General features: G+C 39.6%; 1 protein-coding gene across 9 annotated transcripts in view; it reads right to left on the bottom strand.

The window, feature by feature from the left end:
* Positions 1–26,773, bottom strand: part of LVRN (laeverin) — a 34,697-nt gene extending 7,924 nt beyond the window's left edge. For 5 of the 9 annotated variants that reach the window (XR_010994649.1, XM_068177478.1, XM_068177477.1 and 2 more), the window contains exons 1-16: positions 26,166–26,773; positions 20,514–20,656; positions 19,152–19,291; positions 16,920–17,046; positions 14,609–14,763; positions 13,091–13,204; positions 10,829–10,969; positions 10,460–10,525; positions 10,261–10,326; positions 9,025–9,194; positions 7,515–7,591; positions 5,595–5,734; positions 3,345–3,400; positions 1,895–2,048; positions 932–1,026; positions 143–250 (exon numbers count right to left, since the gene is read on the bottom strand). Coding sequence is in view for 8 of the 9 variants with exons in the window: in XM_068177478.1 (XP_068033579.1) it covers positions 143–250; positions 932–1,026; positions 1,895–2,048; positions 3,345–3,400; positions 5,595–5,734; positions 7,515–7,591; positions 9,025–9,194; positions 10,261–10,326; positions 10,460–10,525; positions 10,829–10,969; positions 13,091–13,204; positions 14,609–14,763; positions 16,920–17,046; positions 19,152–19,291; positions 20,514–20,656; positions 26,166–26,758 (2,345 nt within the window). In the remaining variant the exon portion in view is untranslated. Of the gene's footprint in view, positions 1–116; positions 251–931; positions 1,027–1,894; positions 2,049–3,344; positions 3,401–5,594; positions 5,735–7,514; positions 7,592–9,024; positions 9,195–10,260; positions 10,327–10,459; positions 10,526–10,828; positions 10,970–13,090; positions 13,205–14,608; positions 14,764–16,919; positions 17,047–19,151; positions 19,292–20,513; positions 20,657–26,165 lie in introns of all 9 variants that reach the window. The other 4 variants (XM_068177483.1, XM_068177484.1, XM_068177482.1 and 1 more) reach the window with 3 other exon arrangements.
* Between the last annotated feature and the right edge of the window lie 542 nt (positions 26,774–27,315).

The raw sequence follows: 27,315 nt of genomic DNA, 5'->3' as shown, positions 1-27,315 counted from the left end.
TTGCCTTAAATTCTGCCGTTCTATCAAGAAATAAGAGCAGTGTACAGAGGCATTTCTCAGTCTGCCTCCCCCTTGTAACAGCCTTTTAACTTTCCACCTCCCTTAGACATGCACACCTCTAAGAGCAGATCACCATTCTTACTTGTACTCAGGGTTGTCCCTCCACTTAGCATACAGTTCAGATGACAAGTCCAAACAGTCTTGGAGGCCCAGCCAGCACGCTGTTGCCAAGAGTTTTTCCAAATACACTCTTGAAGGGAAGTTAAAACAGTAAGAATGAAAGATATGCATACCACATTTGGAGTACTTGATCTGTGCCTGACCACCACAGTTTCAGAACATGATGCCATTAACCCACAAGAATCTCTACTAAGAACAAATAAGTTTTAATAAAAAAAATTAAACAAACAATAATGGTCCTGAGACATTAAAATTAGTGGATATTAGTGAGGCAACCAATGTACTATCTTTTTTGTAAGTTTTTTGTGTGGTTTATATCCCTCTTGGAAGTTTTAAGGTACTGGTTATGTCTAGTCCAGATCACTCTAATGTTTAAGCCTTTGGCTGCTGTGGCCTTGCAAAATGAAGTATTTTGAAGTTTTAGTAATTGACTCGAAAATCATATCTTGACTTCATTGCTGTCAGTTATTCTTCAACTAGCAGCAGCCTGTTGAGCCTGTTCTCTGACAAACGAGAGCTACCACTATGATCCTTAAATTATCATCCTTTATGCTCTTATCCTGATACTGTAGTTGCACTGGAGGTGTCATCATAAAGAATACACACTTAAAGGACAGTAAAATCACAATTCAGTTACATTCACATTAGTTAGAGAATTATTCCTCTGTCTTGTATTTAAATTTACATGAGCAAACTGCAACATATCAAATCCAGTCACATCAGAAAAAAACTCTTAAGAAAAGATACTTACTGAGCAAAATAGTCATCTTCCAAAGCATCAGCATTTTGACGAATAAAACCTGCATAATAATGGTATATTGGCAACATTCTCTTTAAAAGGTATTTCTTTTAAAAGAAGGGAAAGAAAAATTACTTTCATTTAGACGCAAGTTTTTATTTTCCTTATTTACTCAGATTTATCCTAAACATTTATCACAATTAATTTCCTGAAAACACAGAACATTAAATTAAACTGAGTCTAAAATGCAGTATACCTGTACATGAAATCAAACTGGCACATTACCATTTTGCATCACTAGGACCTTTGAATTTACTATAAAAGACAACAAATTCTTAGAGAAAAAGGAAAAAACCCTTTTCAATAGGAAATATTTTGTTCTTCTCACTTATTTTAACATACCTTTATTTTTTAGAGCTTAAGAGAACTAATACTGTGGGACTGTATTTCAAACATAAGTGGAATCTTCAAATAGATGTCAAGGAAATAAATGTGACAGTAGTATCTCAGGTGAGTCAAATATGGGAGAGAATAATTTCATTTAGTATCTAAACTCTGTTCCTTCTTTCTCTCCATGAAAGTGAATGGAAAGCACAGACCACAAATACACCACATACCTTTTATACATAGCAGTGTTGGTCTTTTCACTTACTACTGACTGATAGTTCTGTTTTCCAAATTCACCATTTCAAGAAACCAAGGATGAAGCTTAACGTAAAAAATGTGAATGTATTTCTGCTTTTCAATAAGAAACAGCTCAAGATTCAGTGAGAGTTATCATTGACTAATATGTATAATTAAGTACCTCCTCCTATTTAAAAAAAATCAAAACTTGATAAAGTCATGCAAAAGGAATGACAAACACTGTGACTCATCATAGCCACCACTACAATATTGAGAATTTAAAAAGCATTCATTTTAGACTAATATATTTGCATAGTCTAATATCTTTGGTAACTAACAAAATGGTCATACCTTTAAAAGTGGATATACTTCATGGTTCTTCAGTGTACTTTCTAAATTGTCAGGTATTAGGTTTAATAATACCACATTCCATATGAAGAGCTCATCTTCTCTGGCAAGGTATTTAGTTAGTTCAAGTGCTGTTTCAATTGGAACATATCCGAAGCTATGTAAAAAAAAAAAAAAAAAAACAAACAAAACAAAACAAAAAACCCACACATTTTAGCATACTCATTCACATTTACCACCTACCACATATATTAATTTATGGAGCAGGCAATAAAACATCAGGATACTGTGTGGAAAGTAATCTAGAAAAGACACTGGAAAAAATAAAAGAAATATAAATGAATGGTGATTTTAGGAGCTGAACTCTTGAAACATCTATTAAAGAGCTCTGTGTTGCTATCAAAGCAATAGGCCAGTCATGGCAGTATGCACACTGTATCTGCTTGTGTCTGCAGGATATGGCACAAACACATTGATAGCATGTGTCTGTCCCCCTGGAACAAAATTAAGAAGAAAAGCACTGTTTTAGTTACAATACAACTTTATTTTTATTGTGAAACAACTTATTTTGATTACATGTTCTTTTGTGGAATATTGTAAAAGTCAAACCATTTAATTCACATGCACACTATTTGTAGAATTAATTACTTCATCATGGCATTTCTGTCCCTCAGTGTGGAATAAGCATGGAATTCATTTTTTCACAACAAAATTCCAATTCAAGCCCCTCTCCTCCAGAAAAAAATATTTTTGGTGTACTTACATAGCACCACAGTTCTGTACTTCACAGTTACATTCCTTGTTAGCTACTAGTTTAGAGCTCTCTTATGAAAAAGGACATTTTTGTGGGAGAAGAAATAGGAATTTTTACTTCCTGCTGTCAGAGGTACTTCCACAGGTCCTGAAGCAGGGCAGTGTGCTTTGGCCACCTCATTCCTGAGGTCCCTCATTGCAGGGACACCTTCATCATAGGTGTCTGATGCTTTTGTTACCTCTGGTACATGTGAGGCACAGACACACTTAATGCTTCTCAGCTCCCTACAACAATGCTGACCTCTTTAGCACCACAGACCTGAACAACCAAGTCATGACTCAGCAAGAGAAATTAAAGAGATTTTGAGAGATGCAGTACAGCACAGGTGAGAAAGCCCAGAGTAAATGAAGGAAGATTCAGAATCTTCATTTGGAATTTTGTCCATTAAATACAGGTTAATCCCTAAAGAACTCATGGCAGTGCCACTATTTAAAATAATTTCCTTGGAGCTGAAACAAAATAAATTTTGACTCAGTCAGCACTGAAAAAAGAAGGGATTAAATATCTCCCCCACCATTTTGTCAAAGCAGTTTTTCTTAGGAGGCACACATGGGTAGGAATGAAGGAAGCAGAAGTAGAAATCTTGAGTGCAATCCTATTGTTTAATCAATTTCTGTAACATATTGGAAACATACTTACTCTGCCAATGCAAAAACATCATCTATCAACTGGAACCTGCTGACAGCGGGAATAGCCTGCAGAAAGCATTTGTGTTGTGTTAGTTGATATCAACATGTCATTAAGAATTTACAAAAAGCTTTGCAATGTTTCAGAAGGATCCCTAACAGGTTTTCTAAATCAAAACAGCCTACAAAACATTGAGAAATGGATCCTGAATTTTAAACTGAAATTATTTTTGTGCTTTAAGAGATATGAGCAATACACAGAGCTACATAATATATATTATATGGTATATAAACATAACTACGGTACATTAACCAGAGAATTTAAAGACCCCTCTTACTTGCATGCTGTAATTGAAATTAAAACATGGAAATGCCACATTTCTTTAAAATACCCTAGTTACACAATTTTGGCACATTTTTTCCTTTTGAGGTTTAAATACAGAATCTGTACTTGGTGCAGAGCAGTGTGTTTATCACTACCATGAAATAAAAGACCAAGGCACAGTGATGGGTGTTTCTCTGCTTACATGCATGTATCTCATGCTCTTGTGGCAGGACTGCTGTCCTCCTTGTCTCCTCCCTGTTCCACGCCCCTGCAGTTTGATCACTGCTTGAGCAAACATTCCCTCTGACAGCTGGAAGCGTAAAGCAGGGAAGAAATGCTGAAAGCAGACAGAAGTCAGGTTTGTGCTGACACCTGCCAGGCAGGAATGTGAGGCTGGATGGAAGCTGCATGTTCTTGTTCCACCTCTTGATACCAAGAAATATTATATACAGCATGACCATAAGGAACAGACGGTTTTGCACAACTGCTACCAAGAACACTTCCCACCAGGAAGCATTACCGCAAAGAGCAGTTGGTTTGACCAGAGTGACACCCAAGGCACTTTGCACAATTGTGGTTAATAAGGCAGAGAATGCACCCTGATTTTGTACATGACTGAGGATTGTGAGAATTTGACACAAAATTGTGGGCACAGATCGATGTGTCTGTCCTCCTCACCCTTCCCAGAAGGGATGCCCTATGGTAAGACTTGCATCCTTGGCCATGCTGAATGTTTTCACTCAAGAAATTAGGCTTGTCATTGCAGTCCTATTGTTAGTGCTATCCATAGTTGTTCTGCAGTTAATGCACTTGTCACTATCAATCCAAAATAACTACTTTGTTGTCTTTAATAACCCATGCTACTTGTGAACCTGTCTTGTTTGAATGTGACCAAACCTATAGTTAATAGACTATTCCTGCACCTCTGGTCTGGCTCAGTTACATTTTTGCAACTCTATATGGTGCCAAAAAATGGCTCCAAGTCAGCACACACCAAACATCTTGAAGATGTAGATTTGTCCTGAAAGAAAGAAGCTTAGAAGAAACGAAGCCACTGTGCCGTAGGAAGGTTTAATGTGCTCTGATCAGCCTTGTGTCCAGACTCTCTAGAGAAAGATTGCACTGATTACTATTAGGTCAAAAGGTTAAATTTTCTCACTTTTGTTACCAAAACCAATGAGCTGACACTACTACTGCAGCCTCTGACTCACTGTAGGATTAGGCAACACTGAAACCATGCAACCCCATATAGAGTCACATTTGTTCTGTACCACTTTCACCTTCAGTTCAGCTGTGGCAAGTCAAAGGTGGGATGAAATCTATTCTAAATCAGTGTCTACAGAGGACTGAAGGAGCTCAAATTGAATTGATTGGAATTTCTAGGAAAATTATCCACAAAAATCTAAAAAAAAAAAAAAAAACAAAAAAAAAAAAAAAAAACCAAAAAACCAAAAAAACCACACAAAACCAAACAAAGAAATCCACAAAATACCAACCAACCAACCAACCAACCAAAAAACCATCCAAAAAAAGTCACTTTTCTTTTTAATTCCACAGGCAGAAACACTGTGGTTTGACAAAACATGGAAATAAACTTTCTCACAAATTTTCCTTCTTCATGATTACTTTATACCAGCTAAGGCTCAAATTCTGCATTCATACTGAAAGCTCCTTGAGCCAGATTTAAAGACAGAAGAGCCACAAGCTAGTAACACACATTTTAAGACAAAATATCATGTAAAGTTTTTTTTTCATGCTTATCTGAAACTGTTCAGGCCTGTCATCTTCCACTACAAAAAGCCAGTGACTTTAGTGGTGCCATTGTGAGTTTGTCATTATTCCAGGTTTTCATCAATTTGATTCCAGGTAAAAACTGCATGAAAAAATATATATGGAAAGAGTCTGCTCATAAGCTTGACAAAACAAAAATTATCTTACCTTTGGATCATTTTCAAGCAACCGTGCTAATCTCTTCAAGTTTAATTGGTCATAGTTCACTCTGTAGTATCCACTTAAATTTACATTTAGCAAGATCCAGTCATGTTCTGACTCTGATACTTGCATTTCAGGAAACATCTCTGTAAAGTGACATTAGAATGTATCATTTTGTTTTCCATGCACTGTTTCTTTTGAGTTTACAAACAATGAACTTGGTGCTCCTCTGAGATATGAGACACATCTCTGCTCTGCACAGCAGGATGACTTCAACAAGCCAATGATTATTCAGGTACTGAGCACCTTGGGATTCTAAGGAGTAGGCTGAATATCCACTTTGCTTCAGCCCTTTAGCTCAAAGGCAGCTGTGAGAGTTCAGAAAGTTTACCCTGAGAATAAACTCTCAGGATAAGGAGAAATATCCTCCCACACCTGTTGTAGGGCAAGGACTCACAGCACACCTGCTGCTACCAGCTCCAAAACACAGTGCTCAGCACCTCACAGAAGAACTGATCACTTACCAGTATTCAGATAAATGCAGATCAAGGAAAAAAAACCAAAACCTGTTAAGTTTAACCAAGAGACAAGCAATTGAAAATGCTTATTTTAAAGAAGATAGTCCCATAGTCCTTTTGAGTTACATCACTCACTAGCAGCTTCCTCCTGCAGTCCATCTCACTACTTATTTATATGTTTTTGCCTGATTGACTGCTCCTGAGAGCCTACTGTGCTTTGAAGGAGCCAGTGCAGCCTTGAAGGCTCTAAGCTGCCTCATCAGAAGAGTGTTCTGTTTTCACCTCCTGATTTGAGAAAGCAAACTCTGTTAGGACAGTAAGTCAATACTGGTGAGTAATCTACACCCATCAGTGCTTTACTCTGAAGAGAGGACTCAGACTCCAGTGTTTAGACAGAGCAAGTACTGCAAGATTCACCTCGTGTTCAGAGGAATATGCATGCATTTTTTCTTATTTGCCTGTCTGTATACAGTCGAATTAATGATCACTCAAGCTATCTTACTGCCTAAAAAAGAGAGGAAGTAACTTTTAGCCCCTGCAAACAGAGGGTGGAGAGCTGCAATACACACAGCATATTGTAGATTTGCTCTTAAGCATTCCACTGCATTGGTCTCTGCATCATCTTTTAACTCATCTAAAACCTGATGCATGCCTGACTTGCTAAAGCAAAATGATTACCCCATTTTAATGATTATACTACTTCTTTCTCAAAAAAAAAAGAAAAAAAAGCTATCGGAAAGCACTGAGTTCAGAAAGAACTGAATTTTTAGTTTGGTTGGAGATGCCCAAAAAATCAGGTTCTACTATGACTTTAAAACATGAAAAATCCTACTATTTTGATAATTTCAAATTTAATTTGCATAAACAAATGCAGTTGAAAACATTAATTTTTTGTTATTACAGATATTAATGTGTAACAATATTTGGGTCACTTCCCAAAGCCAGTGTTATTTTTTTCAGTCTTCTATCTACTACTTCAGCTGATAATTTTCTGGTATTTCACAGGTGAGATCCTGTCTATATTCAAAAGCTGTCATTAACCTCAATAAGATCTGTTGGGGGAAGAATATTACAGAAGCATGAGGACCTAAATGTTTGGTTTTGTGTAAAAAATTATAAAATCAAAATTTCTGTGGAAATCTCTACCCGTAAAATGTGTTGTACCATATTATTAAAATCTCAAGTTTGCACTTAAGTTTGATGAAACATAGAAAAGAACATTGTATCGACCTAATTGAAAATCTACCACTATTTCGTTACACAAAATCATTACAATAGATAAACAGAGACATTTCTGTATTAAAGTTTTATCTCCCTATTCAACTCAAATATATCCTACTTTTAAAAAAGGCTTTAGAGTGTTCTTATCACTTTGGTTTTAGAATGTGCAAACAAATACATTACTTACTGCTGCTTTTATCTAGCCAGGTTAAGGGTTGTGATGATCCATTTCTCATCCAAGAAATAGGAACAATCCAGGTGTTACTTAATAAATAAAAGGATATAATTAAAATTCTTATATTTAAAAATCCCTCTTAGCTGATGCTAAACTACAGTGCAGATCAGTTCCATTTTACAAGAATCTCCATCTACCTTCTATCCTCTCTGATGCATGCAACCTCATCAGATAGTGGTACTTCTGCTGGATCAGCATTTGTCTTCTCCAAAAGGGAGCTTTAGCATGGCTTTAAAAAGGCACTCATATCAAGAATATTGTTCAGTGCTAGATATTTCAATACCATTGTCTTTTTGTGCTCTTTTCTTCTCCAGGCAGTAATTTTATTCTCCTCACTTATTACACTTCGCCCTGTTTCTGGAGACCTTAAAGCTACTTTTCAGAAGCATATCTACCAAAAAAAAGGACCCAGGAAAGCAATACAACTGTCTTTCCAACAACTGTAATTTCTTTTCTGAGGGAATGTAAAACTCCTTTCTGATAAAAGAGATAAAAGCTTCAAATACCTAAAAAATTCTGTAATACAGGTCCTGGGCTTTCTTACATTCACATGATAATTTGTGCTTTCCAACTGTACAGGACTTCACACTTGTGACTTGGAATGCCTTCTCTGAGCTAACCAAGAATATTGAATGGATTAATGCTTTACATTCCTGGAGATTTAGTTCCTGGAGATTGGGAGCAAAGGAAATCCCGTGGCTCTTGTCAAAATTCCTTTTGTCTGTTTTTATTACCAGCAATAATTTCCAAGAAAAAACTGGTTTGGATTTTGCTCTCATTTAGACTTCTTCCTCTCATGACAACTCATCTCATGGGCTCCATCCATGCACCCCAAAACTCATATCAACTGCTTCTTTATAAATGCTCAAACCCTAGCCAGGAATTTCCAAAGTGGGTGATAAAAGGAAGCTACTTCTGTCATCATTTTCAGACATCTAAATAAGTTTTCAAAAACCCCGGGCACTTAGCAATGCTCATTGTCAAGAACTTAAAACTGTTGTTCAGGTAACAGCACTTTTCTGAGAAACAGGTCATTTATTTAAGTATTTAAATGCAATCCTTCTATCCTTGTCAGGCAGAAGAGACTGAGAATGTGTGCACTGGAAAGAAGCTAAGCATGGTTCATCCAGGTCCCCAGTCTGTAGACCTTAGGGATGAGGAAAGAAGAAAATGCCAGGCAAAAATCCTCCCTGCAACACGCTCAGCACCAATGTCTGATTTATTGTTATGTGGCTGGAAAAGTCACTATTCCAGAGGAAAGCAACTTTTAGGAAAAACAAGCAGAATTTGCAGAACTATTGCAAACTCGAGCAAAATCTCAAACAGATTTAACTTGATTGCTTGTCACAAGAAAAAAAAGGTAAATTAAAAAATCAGATGGTCAAAACGTGTTGTTGTAAGTGAAGCATTTGCTGTAAAAAACAGGGTATAAACATACAATAAAAACACAAGCTAAACATACTTGTAAGAATCAGTTCTCTTTCTATTGTTTTTATTAAAAAATTGTTCCTGTCTGATTGTTCCAGTAGTTAGATTTAATGTTAAAACGGGAAACCCATTTTGGCATGTCCAGGAATCCATTATTTGCTTTACAGGTGCTGGCAACTGAACTTCATCCTGTGCATCTACAACCTGAAAGAGAAAGACAAATTAGAAATACTTATGATGAACAGGTATTTACTGATACTGCCTCAGTGAATCTCTGGGAGTGTTTCTAATGCAGTAGAGAATATAATGCTTAGCAGCTTGCTGGTCTTTGGCTCATGTAAAAAAAATCAATGTAACAAATTCCAAGGAACCTTTCTGACATCCTAATAAAGACATAATACAGGCATAAGCCTTTTTCAGTAATTATGAAATACTGAGATGACATTTTTCATTCTACAACCTGCTGCTAATCTTTCCCTTTTTAGTGTTAATATACTTACACATCTCTATGGCTATGACAGACTTGATTAGTTAATTTCATTCAAATAGAATTGATGGAACACAAGTATTTTTAAATGGCATAATAAACAAACTGAATTAGTCAAGACAAATTGGGGAAGACATTTAGCTGGAGTCCAAACTAGTGTGAATTGGTATAGTCTTCACTGGCTTAAAATATATCTGAATTGCATATCTGAAATTCTAGCACTCCCATTCTTAAGACAGAGTCTGAAACACAACAGAAGTCTTCTTTAGAGGACCAGGAAGGTGGATTAAAAAAAAAATAACCTAACATTAGCATTTGTTTTCTTTGTCAGATCTCTACCAAAGCCATTGAAAGGTGAAATGCTGAGCTACTGCCCTGGGTATAGATTCTGCTGATGTGTGACATACCAGCATCTTTGATCATCAAGCCCAAGGCATCACACACTCTGATCTAGCAAAACCCAAGCTCTGGAACAATACGCTATGGGACTTCATGTAGGCTTATGTAATTACCATGGAACCCAAAACTTTGCCTGGTCCTGATTTCCTATCTCATCTCTCTACTCCTTGTACTCAGTCCCACTGATCTCAGGTGCAGCAAAGCAGCCAAATAAATGCTTGAAAAGACATTAGCTGGGAGAACCAGCAAAGCAAATTTTATGCAGGAGAAAGACTGCATTACAGATAGCCACATTCCAATGCAGTCTTCTACAAACAGTTTATGCCTTAAATTTGGATTGTGCCAAACACCAGGGAAAGAATACTAGAGACATAATATGAGTACCATCTGGATGTGGGTCCACAGATCATCTTGATTAGCATTTGAAAAGGAAAATTCTTTCAGATACGACTGTGGGGAAACAAAGAGAAGCATCAGAAGTCATGGAGGTTCAATGAAAACCATCAGCAAGGCAAGCAATTTGTACAACTGGTATTTTCAAACTTATAAATCAAGACAAAGGGAGTTGTTTTTTCAAACTTACAGTAAGTGCTCTGATGAACAACTTTTCAGTCAGGAAACCAGAAAGCATCCAGGTTATAGAAGCCCCCTAGAGTACAAAATAAAGTACGAGAAAAAATGAATTATTATTGCAATTACTGTTGCAATATTTTTTCAAATATTCCAGAGATGCTATTTGGTGTACACCCACACTTCATATTTCACAGAGGTTAAAAATGTTTTCACCTCTTCCTTCATAGCCAAGTAGTTTTGCAACACCCAATAAATTTGTGTGTACAGCTGAAGCACGTTTTGTATGACAAAGTGGTTTTGTTCAACAGTTCCTCCCAAATCTACCTTGTAACATTGGCTTACAATCTGCAAGAAATGGGAAAAAATTCTGTTTTTTTACCTTGCTGTATGTGATGTTGTCAAACAGAGACATTAAAGAAAATGATCCTTTGATCTTGTCTTCACTCTCCGACAGTGATCGAGCTATTTCACTGTCTTCCCTTAAGACAGGTTGTACAACATGAGCATAAAAGATTTTATCCTGCAAGAAGAAGACAAATCTTGTCATGTGAGATGAACAGAAGATACTAATTCTCTGGAGAGAATGAGGAGTATGGAATTAGCACTATTATGAATAATTTTTCTATAAGCAAGCTCCCCAACTCCTAGCTTTCTACTAAAGAACAAGGGACCGCATACCTGATCCTGACATTTTCTACATGCAGCATCAGTGACCAGTGAAAATATTACATCTTCAAAATACTGTGGGCTTGGGCCTGACAGTCACAGTGTAATCCTTAGACAAAAATAAGTCAACTATGTAAAACAGCAAATGAACAAATACTGAAAACTGAAAGCCTGTATTTCATTTACTTCTGTTATGAATATGGCAGCATTTTCCTCCTAAATTCCCCATTTCTTTTGCTGCAACCCTGAGCAATAACCTAAAACCTAAGCTACTGAAGGTACCAGAGTTAAGCAATGTGGCATTGCTGCTGTCACCCCGTGAGAAATAGGGAAGGAAAGTGGCTCCTCAGAAAATGTCTCCTGAGTAAGTGTCACCTACCATAGTCAACAGCTCAGAGAAGGGACTGGGAGCGCCTCTCCTGTAAGAACAGGCCAAGAGAGCTGGAACTGCTCAGCCTGAGGAAGAGAGGGCTCAGAGGGATCTTGCCAGTGTATGTACCTGAAGGGAAGCTGAGCAGAGGACAGAGCCAGGCTTTTCCAGTGGTGCCCAGTGACAGGACCAGAGGCAATGGGCACACACTGAAACAGAGGAGGTTCTCTCTGAACACCAGGAACGGCTTTTTCACTGTGAAAGTGACTGAGCATTTCCACAGGTTGCTCCGAGAGGTTATGGAACCTCCATCCTTGGAGACATTCAAAAGCTGTCTGGGCACAGTCTTGGGCAGTTGGATCTTGTGTGGCCCTACTTGTGCGGGGAGGCTGTACAAGATGACCTCCACACGCGCCTTCTAACCTCAGCCGTTCTGTGACTCTGTGAACATTTACGACTCACAAAACTTTGCAAGAAAGGCCTATATTCTTACACCTATGTGATTAATTCTACATTCCCAAGGCACATTACCTAACTGCAATGTATCAAACCAAATTATTGCCCAGTATTAAAATTTACTTTATGGACACAAATTACAACTGCTGATTTTCAGAAAGGCAAGCTTCTAAATTACTGTTTAAATTAAAAATAAGTCAATAACTTATTTCTAATTTAAAATTTGGGGCCTTTATACCTTTCAGTGGTATTAAGACACTTCATTGCAGAGAATAAAGTGAGCTGTTGTTGAAATTCAAAAAAAGAAGATAGGCATATCCCATGACCTAGAAATCCTCCTGACAGAAATTGTTTTGCATGCCTTTATTTGTTTCTAATCAAACATGTAATTAAGAGCTTTGGTGAATGCGAAAAGGAAATTGACAAATGGTGTTTCAACTTAGCCAAATAAAAAGCACCCTGGAGCAACTGCTCAGATTTAAGGCCCTTCCTTCCTTCAGAAGCTGATGGCACTACGAACAGACATTTAAGATTGCATGGGGAAGTGCACCTCATCTTATGACTGCAATTACCAGCCCCTATCCATCTGTCTCTCAGTTTAACAATGGATGGAGTCTTCTAATATGCTATGGGATTTATACTTATTCCCATTTGGGCAGAATGGGAAGGAATTTTACCTTTGCTGTTGGATTAGCTATGTGCATTGTATTTGTCTTATTTACAACTAGACATCCAGGGACCCAGTGGGGTAAGCAGACTCAAAATGACCCAGCCTAATCTCTGCCTGGTAAAGATACTTGAGGACTGGGATAATTAGAAAAGAACGTGGCAGGTGAGGAAGAAAACCATCAGCTACAACAGGATCCAGGAGAGAAATCTCAGTTTGCTACATGACAGATCTAGGGCCAAACACCCACTCCTTGCCACTGCAGAATTCCAGCTGTCCACCTGTTCTCTGCACCAGCTGTAGAGGGCTGGATATGATCACAGTGCCCTCACAGATGGAGACCTACAGGGAAAGAATCAAGACCTACTGGTCTTTCCCCAAGGAGTGAAGTTTATAATAGCACTGTTCAATTAGCTCCCATCTCCCACACCTTCCTTTCCTTTGTACATGATGGAACTTTGCTAATGAGCATTGGCACTTACCAGAGAAAGCTTGGGTTCAACAAAGGTAGCTCCCAGATACTCAAAATAAGATGCCAGGCCCTCGTTAAGCCACAGATCATTCCACCAGTTCATTGTAACCAGATTTCCAAACCACTTAAATTGAAAGAAAAAATAACTCTAAATCTCCTTGGAGTGCTGTTTTCCATTTTTTTTCAGGTTAAGCATCTTTTGCAGGTTAAACACACATAAATAGGCTGAAGTAACTTTATTTAATGTCTACATGTAAATTGAATAAAATGCTGAACATTCCTTCAGGTAGTGAAAATTCAGTAGAAAAAGATGTACTTTAGAAAAAGTCAGAGGTTCAGGGCAGTAATTTTTAAATTGCTTCATCTACAATTTCATACCATGAGGGTCAATCTCAGTGCATTATGTCATTTGTATAGAATATTTAATTTTAAAGACTTCTCAATATAAGTTAAATTTCTAAAATCTCATACCAGGCTATTATTAAAAGTAGGGCATTTATCAAGAAATTACAAAATCATATCTCCATGCTCTTAACAAAGAGAAATTGTCAAAGGAATGATACACAAAACTGGGGAAATAACCATTTCCAAAACCAGCAAACCCCTCTTGTGTCAAGTACAAATCTTCCAAAACAGCTGCTGTGTACTCATATCTGACATTTAATACTTAAAAAAAAAACCTGACCCTTTCTGGATTTATATTTTATTTGCTAATTCTTAAAAGCCAGGACTACAAGTTTATTGTAAAATGGATTTTAGTTAACCACTGATATTTGTTTCATTGGCCTGCAGTAAAAACACTCTGCTCATCTGAAGGTCTGCAAAGTTACAGACCTTGTCAGAAAGGCATAAAAGTGCACTAGCCAAGTTAAGTTTTTTTGCTAATTTTATTAAGTGCAAATAGTTGTTTCTCTGGCAAATAACAGGAAATTAAACATTGTCAATAAGGAAGTGCAACTGTATTATCATTCCAAATAAAGTAAGAAAGAATTCAGACATCTCTATGAAAGCTGGGCAAAGATCCAGGCCAAAGTATTTTCACGTTAAGTCTGTTCTATTGTACTATGGGCTATGTCTTACAGAAAAACAAATACCCTTTGCAGTATGTACATGTGCTGCCACTACAAAAGAATACTGATGAACTCAGCATGAGTGTCCTAACAAAATGGTAAGTTTATTGTATGGAGAGTACTGTCATCCCTACATCCCTGGAGTATCTTCTCTCATAGCATTCAAGTACTGTGTAAGAAAAAAAACAAGTATCCAATTAACAGTTTTGTATCAATGAGTCTTGTACAATCAGTATGCAGTCTGTAAGATGAGTGAACCTAGTTCTAACATTGCTTTATCAGCAGAACGTGTGGCCAAATAGGCTTTCAGTTCTCTAGTGCTCGCACACACCCTCTACTGCTAAATGATTATTTTGCTTCTATTAATCAGTAACTGCATCATCAGTAACTGCATCATCAGCAACTGTGAGGAAATAATGTCACAGGCAAATACATGTATAGAATTTTTTACCACATGCCTGGTGTCCTAGTTCATGTGACACAATTAAGGCAATCATTGCCTTCCTGCTTGTGAATTTATCACTTGGGAGGTTCATCAATGATGCTTCTTGGAAAATCATTAGTCCCCAGTTTTCCATACCACCTGCTCCAAAATCAGGCAGTGCGACCAGATCTAAATTGATTCAAACAGACACACACACACAAAAAGTTATCTTAAACATTTTCATAAATAAAATGCTCACAATTTTAATGCTCACACTGGCTCAGCACCCCACTGAAGGATTATACATGGTAGTGCTTCTTTGTGGCACTACAGCAAAACTTGCAAATGATCACTGAAATTTCTTCTTGTCATGCTTTTCACCTCTGATGCCATTCTTTCGGGAAGCCACATAATTAATTCCCTCAAAGCCCAGATCTGTACTGTATTTTCTACGTACAAATGTTCTGAATGAAAATGGAGGTTAGAAGAGAATATATGTTCACTGCTGGCTGTCAAAAATCTTTCTCTGGGAGTTTCTCCTGTGTTTGGGTAGGATAATAATGACCTTTTTTTTCAGCCTAGCAACTGATAAAAAAGAAGTCTTGCTCTTTCGGCTCTGTAAGAAGAGCTATCTTTTCCACACTTGTTTGAAAGGTGCCTTAGAAACATCATCTCTTTCTATACACAGCAGGACTGTCACCTCTGTACTGCTCCTTCTGCCTTATGCACAGGGATTACTTTTCGAATGTGAGAGCTGGACAAAATATCAGGGTCTCAAGGAAAGATTTACTGTTTAAACTCAGCAGCAAAAATCAAAATTTGGAAAAGGTGTACAGAACATTTAGAAGCAGCTGACCACAAGAAAGTTGAAGTCCAAAAGCAAGGCAATTAATGCAAGCAAGGTGCTGAATCCCATTACAGGTGGGCTGCATCTCAACTGGGATTATTGCCTCCACCTTACAGCAAAAGTATTTCACTTTTGGTGAAGTGCCTTGGGGCAGGAGACCTCACTTACAATGGCATTAAAATCAGGTGTACAGAAACCCTTAAAGATACCTGGGTTTAAATGTGCTCATTCTTAATTTCACATTTGGAGTTTGCAAAAGAAATCTCTTGCATTTACAAGGAGGCACTCTTTATTGGTCTAATTTTACTATTTTTTAAGTGAAACTTCAAAGAAAGACACTGGGAAATCCAGTGGATATTGCATGGCATTACAGCGGAGATCGTGATGGTATTACAGCCCTCTTTGAAACTGAAATCCTGCTTAGCAGGAAGTCTACAACACTGTTTCTGTACTTCTGTTGTGTAATAGTTTTATGCTAATGAATGAATGTGTTGACATTGCTTCTAAACACAAGGACACAAGCATGAAACAGAATAATCTACAGCCCTTGACTAGCTTGTAAGATTACTAAAACAAGAAAATTTGAAAAGTGTAGACTGCATATATTGCATTTTCCAAAAGAAGTGTAGTGAGTAATTCTACAAGTTATGAGAAATATACTGGGAGATAATAAATTCACACATATTAAAATTTATTTCTTTCAAGTGCCAAAATTCAGATTTGATAAATCAACAAACTATCCAGTCAAGAAAAGAGGGAAATTCCTTTCCCCCAGTCCTGCAATCCTCTAAAATCATTGGCAGGTCCAGAATTAATTTTAGATAAGAACTGTTTATTGTCTTCTCAATATTCTACCCATTTCTCCATAATATTAATGCTGAAACCCTTGAGAATCCAAGTACAAGTAGCTAACAAACTGTACGGTGAAACTACATGTTGTCATAGTTTTTTATTTTTACTGAAGTTTGACTGAACCAACTTACCCAATGTCCATTTGAAGTAGAAACAATGTTTTCCTGCAGGGCAATCCTCCCTGTTTTTCTGGGGAGGAATGTGCAGAACACCCAAGACAAGACAGGAAGATACTGAAGAAAGCAAGGAATGCTTTGTGGGGACACAGGCTACATACAGGCAGCATGGATTTACTTCAAGGACATAGGAACTAGCACATCCTTGCATTTTGTGATCTGTGATCCCAAAGACAGCCCATTTGACTGAACTACATCTTTCAACACACTTTTTTGTCCAACCTGCCCCCTTTATTAGGAAAATTTGCTTTAAAAGAATGAGTGGAATGCAAAGGTAAGAGTGTTGAGTTACAGGTTAGTAAAAGCCATGAGACAGAAAGGAGAATTCAGTGATTTAAAATTTAGGGGGTTTATTCCATGAATGTGGTACACTGTAAAAGGAGAACCCTGGGAAAAAAACCCATAGCTTCTGTGAACATTACACCATCAGCAGCCATTTCTGATCCATTCCAGTAAATAAGTCATCTCACCTGTCTTTGGCAGAGGGTAGCTGACATTAAGTATGTCTTCCAGAAATGAAAATATTGGGCCTGTGATATTTAAAGCATAGTCAACATACCCATTTTTAACTGCCTCCTTCCGGGCCCAAATACGTATCTGCAATAAAACAATGAAGAATTATTTTAAACAACCCTTACATTTCATTTTCTTTCCTTCTCTTCTGTGAGTCATTGAAATGAAAAATGCTGACTGTCCACACCAGACCATGCAATGAAGCTTTTGATTAAAAAAAGTCCAACTGAAGTTTTACTAGACTTAACAAAATGCAGCACTGACCCTGATCCTGCTAAAACTCTAGGAGAGTTCCAGTACTTCAAAAGGACAAAGATTTTAATACAACTATACATTGCAGGAACAAATGAAATCATAGCTTTTATTTTCTTAAGTGGAAAACACTGTAAAACTATTTAGAATTACATATCTTAAACCAGTGTATTCCAGTGAGTGTGTCTGGGTGAGAAGCTTGTGTTTAGCCACCTGAAGAGAGAGAAATACATGTCCAGAGAGTGTTTTCAGTCCTAACATGCACATGTTCTCTCCTGAACTTTCTCCGAGACCACTAGCCTCCCCTTTGCAGGAGAGAGCAGGTGACATCTGAGCAGATGACATCTGTACCTCTGAGTAATGAAGACCACAGGAGGAAGAAATCTTTCCTCTCCTGTGCCCATCAACTTTGTACCGATGCTGAAAAGAGCAGCTGCTTGCCCAAAAGTGACGGAGTAGCCTGAGAAAAGGTTTATATCTCCATCATGTATCTCTGAACAAGAGACACTCTGCCAGGTGCCCAGCAGCTCAAAACCTTAACATGTCTCATCTAAATGCAACTCATGATCTCACAAGGAGCTGCACAGCCAAGCCCTGAAAGCATAACTGGGAAGCATTAGGATTTAATTCACAATGAAAAAAACTGAAGCATATTCAGTCAAGAGAGGCCCTCTTTTCAGCCAAGGCTTCAGAAGAGATTCAAAGATCTGATAATTTAATTTTGCAAAACCTAAACACAACTAGCATATTAAAATCCTAATCCTAGTATGAGCTTTGAGTGTTTCAGGTTATCAGAAACATCAAAACAGGCACAATAAACATGCTCACACAAATACTGTGGAGGCATAAACTGAGCATCTCTGTCCAAAACCAAGGGGTGAAATACCCTCTTCACTCAATCTCACAGAACACAGGTGGTGCCTTTTCCCTTTGAAAAACAGCTCATTTGAATACTCTGCTCTGCTGACTCCTTAGTCCAAGAACTCAGTCCAAGAACTAGGCCCAAGAAAAAGCCACCACAGCCATAGCTGTTAAGTGTCCAACAAGTTCAACACAGGAGATGGGAGATCTCACATACCAAATCCAATCTTCCCTTTAAAAAAGACTGTGCTTCTTAGACAATCTCTGCACTGTCCACGTGCATTGTCCCACTTTTCCCCAGTAGGATGAGAGTGAACTAACCATGAAGTGCTCTCATTTAATAAGGAGATAAAGTAAATTCTATCTTTAATAGCTTTATGCTTGAACTTACTATTTATTTTGGAAAAATTTGATACATCTTTTCCCTGTTGACTTTGAATGAAAGAAAGGAAGTGAAGCAACTGCTGCCATGCAGTACATTTTTTTACATCTCCTCTCAACAAGCCTTGTCCATTTTAGTCTAAGAGCAAAACTGAATATTCACAGATGAAGAAACTTCAGACCCAAAACAGTCACTTTTGGAGGCTAAAAAGTGTGCATTCTGTGGAATAGAAGGTTAATATACTAGTATACAAAATGTTTGGAGCACAAGGTTATTCCTACTGATGTCACCATGTGGCTCCTCAAAGGACCTTGAGGAACAAGGCACTGAACATCAGTGGACAGCAGTGGAAATGGGTATGTTTTCCAACTAAAACACCTAAGAAAGTAAGAAGATTGTGAATTATAACCAATACTTTCTGCAGAGTAGCTGCTCCTAGAATTTAACATACATGGGCCATACCTACTTGTGCAGTTGTATGAAACAAACAGGACAAGATAATAACCTAATTGTCCCAAAGGAAAGCTTTCTGCAGAAATATCTATGGAACAAATGTTAGCAGTTTTGCAACATAAGCACATAGTTTGGAAATGTTAAAAAGTTAATGTCTGTGATGTCTTCAAACCACACAAGGCACCAGAGGGCCAGCTTCTGTTGTAAATTCCTATAATGTGTTAGGCAGCCTCATATCTACCTCATTTCCCCGCTCAGTTCTGGTGACATAATCGAAATCACAAATCACAAAAGCAGTCAAGTAAGTTGACATTTTCAGTGAAGTGTTAAATGTGGTAACTGTCCACAGGCTTCCATTTTCATCCTTCACTTCAGATACATCTAGGAAAAAAGCCAAAAAAATACTCAAACCAAAGTTCTTCCATAGTAAACAAGGAATTTTGTGTTTTCTGCATGTTTATTTTTTATCCCCTTCTCCAATACGGTGTATTCCTACACTAACTCATATGTTTCTCGGAGAAGGAAAGCAGCCAGACTTGTTGCTAACTGACATGTACCAGAGCCGTGATCTTCCATGCAAGGAGCAAAAATTCACTCTTGGCCTTCCTGACTGAAGTCTTGGAAGGATATCAAACTTCATCAATTTTAAGTTGTGGGCCAGCTGAGGACAATTTATCCCATGCTACCTATCTAAAACATACAACCTCTTATGACCAAAATATTGGTCAGGTCTGCCTAAGAATTATTAAATACTTCATCATATACCTTCCCTCTAAGTAAGAAAGACATAGGCAAGATTATCTGGGGTAGAAAATGCTTCCAGCGATTCTCACAGCAATCCCATCTATTATAATTCCTAAGTGACTTAGTTTCTATGCAAAAGTCATAAAACTTAATTTTATGGCTGAAAATTATTTAGTTGAAAAATAAAGATTCATGGCATTGAACTGCAAAAAAAAAAAAAAAAAAAAGTTTTTAAGAAGGAGACAAGAGACCAAATGGATTTCTCTAGGAATACTAATTTAGAAAATTTGTTTGGAATCTTTTATTCCACAGACATTCCACTTGAGATCCCAGCAAGGGACAGAAGGAGCATCTCCAGAGCCTTATAGTCCTCTTGTTTCTATTCTGCACATACACAGGAGGCTAGAATGTCTCTGCATGGAAAAAAAATTTTTTGTTTGTTGTAAATATCTTAACATCTATTGAGAATTAAAGGAATCCCTTGATATCATAAATACAGGCTTTGCATTTTTGGGCCGCCATTTTGCTTGAAAATGACATCAAACAGTATGACAGACACACTAATGAAGCAGTAAATACCAGAAATCAAACTCTGTGCAGCCTCCGTCAGGCAGAGGAAAGCACACCACAACTGATAAAATTGTTCAACAGAATGGTTACCATCAGAGACATTAATTATGAATAACAGTGCCCAAATTTTTAAGCTCATAGGCATAGATTTTCTGTGCCTTTTGAAGACACTAGTAAATGGACAACAGAACACTTTTCTGGATGACATAAACTTCTCAGATGAATTGCACCCTTTTTAAAAGTAATGTAGGGGGAGAAAAAAACATACATCAAGTTGTTGTTTACCTACCAATAGCAGGCATGTTGGAAAGAGCCACATAGCTTGGGTCATGGATAATCCTGATATTAAATGTGGCCTTCATGGCAGGTTCATCAAAACATGGGTAAACTCTCCTGGCATACGTTGGTTCCATCTGGGAGGCAATGAACATTCTGTATTAAAAATGCAAATAAGATTAATCCAGCGTGCTACAGCTGATCAAAATTCATATATAACACATAGAGACAACAAATCAGAAAAAGCAGCAAGTGAAGCACATAGATATGCAGATTTGGAAAAGATTCAGCTATTTTTTAAAGTCATTACTAAATACCCATACCCAACAGCCAGTTCAGTTTGGATGTTTGTAAAGAAAAGCAGGCTTTTTTAATTGCATTTGGGTTTTTTTCCTTGCAAGCATTTTCCAGATGAAATATTTGAGCATTTCTATTTTGTTTGCTAAAACAGAGTCGATTAAAGCTTTGCACACAGCAGACCGTATCTCTTTACACCTGCTCTTCTCCCTAATGCATGCACTTTTATTCTTAATTTATCACACATTTTTATAAAACATTGTGATAACTGTTAACTATCTGCACATGCATGCACTTGCACAACAGACAAATGCCACTGAGAAGTATCCTTGTGAATACAGCACCAGTGCTGTCCCAGTGCACTGGCAAGCCCAGAATAATATTCAAAAGCCACCTTTATGCCAAGGAGCTATACCTAATTTGAGGCAGATCTCCGTGATAGATGCAATTCTCCTGTGTGAACCAAATGAGCTTTGCTCCACCCAGATGCTCAGCAAGTAGGTTCAATCAAGGTTAATCCTGCTGTGTGAGGCTGTCAGTGAGAATTCAGCAGCAAACTAAAACTGGAGACTGGACTAGACTGGTAAATGGCAGGAACTGCATTGATTGCAGAAAAACTGACTACAAATCAATCACTTTACACCGTAATATCTGCAGCTATCAGTCTGCTGAGCTCTGCCTCCACAGTACCTGGCTGCAGGGCAGTGATCTCCCCTCAAGGAAGTATACCTCTCAAGGTTACCCTTGAAGTTGTAAGATCCTTTACCTGGCACCAGACATGGATGCGCTGGGGACATTTTTTACCTGCATGCAACATTCAAGATTTTTTATAGGGAACTTACTCAATAATCTTTGTATCCCATCATAACTTTAAGTGTAGAGCATTGACTTCTAATCCATCCATACTTAATAAATACTAAAATATCTATTTGTACTTAATACTTATTAATTGTTAAATATTAAAACCTGAAATTTCTGTTGGAGATACCTCTGACTCTTCTGCAACACACACTTGCTGGAAGCAAAAGATAAATCAATGTACTGTGGCAGAACTCTCAACAAGCTGTACATCTGAGCTGTTCACATGAGGGCATCCATACCAAGAATTAGAAAAAATACACATGCAATGGTGCTCAAAGCTCCAGACCTGTCAACCAAGCAGTTCCAGCAGCTGGACACACAAGAACAGCATGATCTCCTGCTTTTGTGACCTCACTACTACAGGGCAAATATTTTTCTGTTGTAGTTGAGGTGTTCCCCAGCAGTTTATTCACACCAAGGTCAGAAATGCTTATTCTTAGCCCTGAGGTATCCCAAACGAGCCAGGAGCCATCAGGACAGCACCCATATGTACAGTGGGTAATGACCCAGATCTGCACTATATTCTAGTAATTGGTGCAGAAGCAACTAATTAAAAATCAGTGCAAATACTGTGTTCAGTTACATTTTGGAATGCCTATTCAGCCCTATCCAGTCAAGTGTTTTATGCACAGGACATGTGCAGAGTGGCTTCCAAGCAAAATTCCAAAAGTATTTTGAAATATTGATGCGAACAGTGACATGCATAAAGCCTGCACTTCATAGTAAAGCCTATGGAATCCTCTAACCCTGAAGTAGCACACATGAGCTCATTTATGGCAGTGCAAGAAGATCTCTGTGCAGAACAATGAACAATGAAACCCCTGCCTTGTGTATGTTTGAGCCAGCAGTGCTAGAAAAGAAGAGCAAAACTGTTTTCTGTATCTTTCTGCCTACCAGGTCCTGGTATGGACTACCACAGCTACATGAAGAATACCGATTCCACATTTCCAGAGGAAACCATTCAGACATTTAAAACTAGAGAAGTGTGAGCTCCTTCCCTTTTCACTTCCTTTGCTCCTGCAAGCACTGCAGACATGGGCTGCCCTTTATCCATAACAAGTGCTCCCATTTTTCAGCTTTTTTTTTTTTTTTTTTTTTTTTTTGTGTGTGTATAAGGCATATCAGGTGGGAAGTAGGAATTGTCAGCATCAGTAAAAACATATATAGTCATCAATGGTCAAACTGATAATAAAAAAATTCAGTGTTGGATATTCAGTGAAGTTGGAGCCTTGGTTTATTCTTTTTTCACAGAGGTAAGGTTAAGACTTCTGAAAATAGCTGTCACTATGAATAGCTTTCCAACCCAGAGCAACAGCAGTGGGGTTAGCTGACCAAGAAATATGACCAATAAAAAAGAAAGTTCAGATGGAACAAACATTTCAGGGACTTCACTTCTCAGAGCTTGCCTTGCTCTTCAGAAATTAAGAGGTCCCCAGCAGTTCCTCAACCAGAAATCACAAAAGCCACTAAGGCTTCTAACACATGCCAGAAATACAGGACTGCATGACCGTAGACAGAGGTCACATATTCTACTACAGTTGCTGGTTTCAGTCAGGTGCTGAGCTCAGAAAGCCTTTGCAGGAAACTGACCCAAGGATCTGCTAAAAACTGGTACAAATCACTTTAAAAAAATTACAGTCTGCTGGAGGTGGGAGTTTCCTTGCAGAACAGTGACTGGCTTTGTACTGACAGCTGAAGGGCACTGAAAGTTTTCATATTACTCCTCATCTATGTAATCCATTAGAATCCAACTTTTTCTGCCATTAATACCTTGACAGACCTTACAAATCACTCAAAACTTATCTCCTCCAAGCAAAAACCCTTCAGTGTTTTTGGAACCCATCAGGTTAGGAAACAGATGGTAAAGTGGTGACCTAAATCTTAGTGAAGTAAAGATAACAAGATACTATTTCATACCTTTGATTCAGAGGGAATCTTTTTTAAACCAAAAAAATATGCAAAATCATTCAATAATATAATTTATGTGTGCAGGAACAAATTAAAAACCAATACATTACATCTGCACTCAGTGGATTTTCTTTGATTTATTCCATTGTCTAAATACCACTGTCATCTTTTCAACCAGACTGCAATCTCACATTTCATTAGTGCTTTGTGATGAGCTAAGAATGAAAAGGAGCATTTGTCATAAACCCTCTAAACAACTGGATACTTAATTATACACATTATTTGAATGATTTAAAACTTTTATTCTTATTTTCTACTGTTCCAGCAAGGCTGATAACAACTTTTTTTTTCAGATACTCTGAATTCTATACAGCCTGAATTAAAAAAAGTCAGCATCTAATTCAGTGTTTCTTATGTTGCCTGATATCAAAAGAGAAAAGCTCTCACAACAGTATTAAAACTGTAAGATAAAAAAGCAGTTCTTTATTGGAAGCTTCCAGGTGCTTCCACAGTTATGGCCTGTGGGCTTGCCAGTTTCAGATTTCTACAATTTTTATAAGTGTAACAAATCATCATATTTGTTATATTATATGGACATAACAAACATTGTCCAATGAGAAGAGCAGTTGGAAAGGTAATTTTTCCCGTGGGTACTGTCCCATTGGAGTTTGTCCAGGGCTTCTTTTCCCCACATCTTGTTATGTCTTCTCAGATTTTGACTGGAAAAAAAAATGTTCTTCTTGTAGGTCCTCTACTTGAAAATAAGACTAAACAGCATTTCAGGAATGTGTTAGAAGGTTAGCTTTTTCCTCTAAAATGTAAGAGAAAGAGTAGAAAAAATACCATATAACCACATATAAATGGTCCAAAAAGCTACAAATATATAAAAAATACTTAAAACCCAAAAATATTTAGGTATCACTTAGATAGGACTTCATTGAATTAATATCACATCAGAGAGCACACGGGCACAGAATTAAGTAATTAAGTACTTGTTCCTTTCTAATTTGGATTTTTATAAAGCTATGTAAATAAAAAAAAAATCTAGATTTTTCTTACCTTAGCTTGCAGGAATAATCCTGTGAACAACAATCAGTGAATGAAGAACCAGCAATTAAATAAAAACAGAATGTGCTTCCTAAAATACTTATTGTCATATTGCACTTTTCTCTAAGGCTTACCAAATTATCACCTTTTTCTTCAAAAAGAAAAATATTAAAAAAAAAAAAAAAAGGCCTGTATAAGTTGCATTTTCCAGATGTGGCAGACAATGAAATCAAGATTTACACAAGACCTGGCAGCTAAAAAGCCAGCTTGTTGAGAAGAGCCACACAGTCCTCCTCCATGTCAGTAAAAACTATTAACTTAATTTTGTGATTTCATGTTACTGCTACTAGAGAGCAGCCTCTACAGAGGCTTGAATGGATCTTGTGACTGCATTTTACCTGTTCAAACAAGAAGCCTATGAACTGCTGAGATAGAATTTACTTTAGTGGACTCATAGACAAGAGGCAAGAACACTCGAATTTTAACTGCCAGTTTCCTTTTGACTCGTGTTTGCTCAGCAAATCACAACATCTTTGATTTTTAAAAAAGAGATAACTTTAAAGCAAGCAATTCATCTGCTACTTCTTCAAACTCCTATTTTGAGAAACTTGTCTTCCAGTGGAACTACATAGATTCTAATCTTAAATTTCACTTCACTTTAGCAAGTTTCACGTCCAGAAAAAAAAAAAAAAAAAAAAAAAAAAAAAAACAAAGAAAAAGAAAAAGAAAAAGAAGAAAGAAAAAAACGAAAAAGAAAAAGTATTTTTTGACGGTGAAAATGTTTTAGATGATTGACTACTTGATATGCTCACACTGTCCCAGCACTGATTTTGCTGTTCAAAGGAGAAGAAAGCATCTTGATAGCACCCACAATGTACATCATGGATTGTCTGGTAACAGCTGAACAAGTTCATGTGCAATAGCACATACAAGGAAGGCACAGCTGTTTAAAGCAGCCATCCATCCTACTCCACCATGTTTCTGAAATTGCATGTGGTCAGCGTCTCTGCACCCATGCCCAAAAACACAGACAGAATCCCGAGCTCTTGATAAAGACATGCTCCCTACAGACACAGGCTGAGGAGGTGGGGAATTGTCAGCGTTACACGGACATGTGTGGGGCCGGGATGAAGATTCTGAGGCGGGTTCCATCTCCCAGGCATTGGGCACAGGTACTGTCTGACCCCCGCTCTTCAGTCAAAGGCACTGAGAGACCAGAAGTTGTCCAGCCGGTGCTGCAGCTGAAGTCACCTGCCGACGGAGAGCCAGGGCAGCCTGGCCGATGCTCTCCGGAGCGCGGAGCTGCCGGCCCGGGCACAGCCCGGAGCTTGCGGCACGCTCCCTCTGGAGCCCGCGATGCGCTCCCTGGCAGGTGCTCAGGCCGTGCGGAGCAGTCAGTCCCCTCTCCCGCGCCCGACAGCGAGCGGCTCCGCCCGGCGCGGTACCAGCTCCCGCAGCCTCCCGGCACGGGCGACCCCAACCCTCGGCCGTAGCAGCCCCTCTGCCGTCGGCGCAGGGGCTCGGGATTCCCGCAGCGGCCGCCGCCGCCTACCTGCTCTGCCCCCGGTCGGTGTAGCGAGTGAGAAAGAGCCCGTCGAGGTCCTCCTCCAGCCGGCCCTGGAAGCCCAGCTGCAGCACGTAGCGGTGCCCGGCGCGGAGCCGGCCGCGGAGCTCCAGCACCGCCACCTCGTCCGCCTCCTCCTGCCGCAGCCCCGCCACCTCCACTGCAGCGCCCGGCTCGGACCGGGGCCCGCGCACGGCGGCGGCCCCGCGGATCCGCAGCCCGGCGCTGTGCAGCACCGCCGTGTCCGTGTCCTGCAGGCAGCGCACCGTGATGTTCACCTGCCCGGTGAAGGCGAAAGGCCCCGTCTGGCCCGGGCGCACCCGTGGCCACAGCTCCAGGTCGTAGTGGAGCGGCAGGAGGTGGCGGGGCAGGCGGCGAACGGAGCTGGCAGCAGGAGCGGGCGGCGGAGGGGCGGCGGGGCCGGGGGCGCGGGGCGAGGGCGGCGGCGTCGCCGCCTCCTGCCGGCAGCGCCCGTAGAGAGCGGCGAGCGCCAGAACCGTGACCAGCAGCGCCAGCAGCAGCGCAGCCCCCACGGCCGCCACCCTCCGCCCCACGTAGAGTCCCCCGCCGCGGGTCCCCATCCCCGCCACTCTGCGCACCGACGGCCGCGGCCGCCGCTACTTACGGGGCGGGGGAGTGAGCGCGCCGAGGGCGGGACGAACTGGGGCAGGGGAGTCGGGTTCCCCCCCCGGCCCGGGGAAGCCTCTCCGCCAAGGGCTGCTCCGACCGGGGGGCGGCCCAGGGACACCGGCCCCGTGCGGGCACGGGGGGCGCGGCAGCCTTAGGCGGGGTAAGTTGCCGGCTGCCCTCCTACCGTTCGCCTCAGCAGCCTGCGGGGGAAACGCTACGCGGGGCAGCCGAGCAGCCGCTCCTTATGTCCGTGCAGGTGGCCATACCGGCGGCGGGGGCGAGCCGGAGATGCTGGATGCCGAGGAACCCCCGGGAATGAGGGATAACGGCGCTGCCTGGACGGACGGAACGGCCCCGCGGTGGTCCCGGCCGCGTCTCAGCGCAGGGCGGCGGCTCGGGGCCGCAGAAAACTCTGGTCCGGAGGCGACCGTCGGGCCACTGATGGGGGCTCCCCATCTACCGGCCAGAAAAAAAAACCACCCAAAAAACAAACAAACAAACACCCAAA

The sequence above is a fragment of the Anomalospiza imberbis genome, chromosome Z, assembly GCF_031753505.1.
Source record: "Anomalospiza imberbis isolate Cuckoo-Finch-1a 21T00152 chromosome Z, ASM3175350v1, whole genome shotgun sequence".
Lineage (NCBI taxonomy): Eukaryota > Metazoa > Chordata > Aves > Passeriformes > Viduidae > Anomalospiza > Anomalospiza imberbis.
This window is presented reverse-complemented; position numbering and strand designations above follow the sequence as displayed.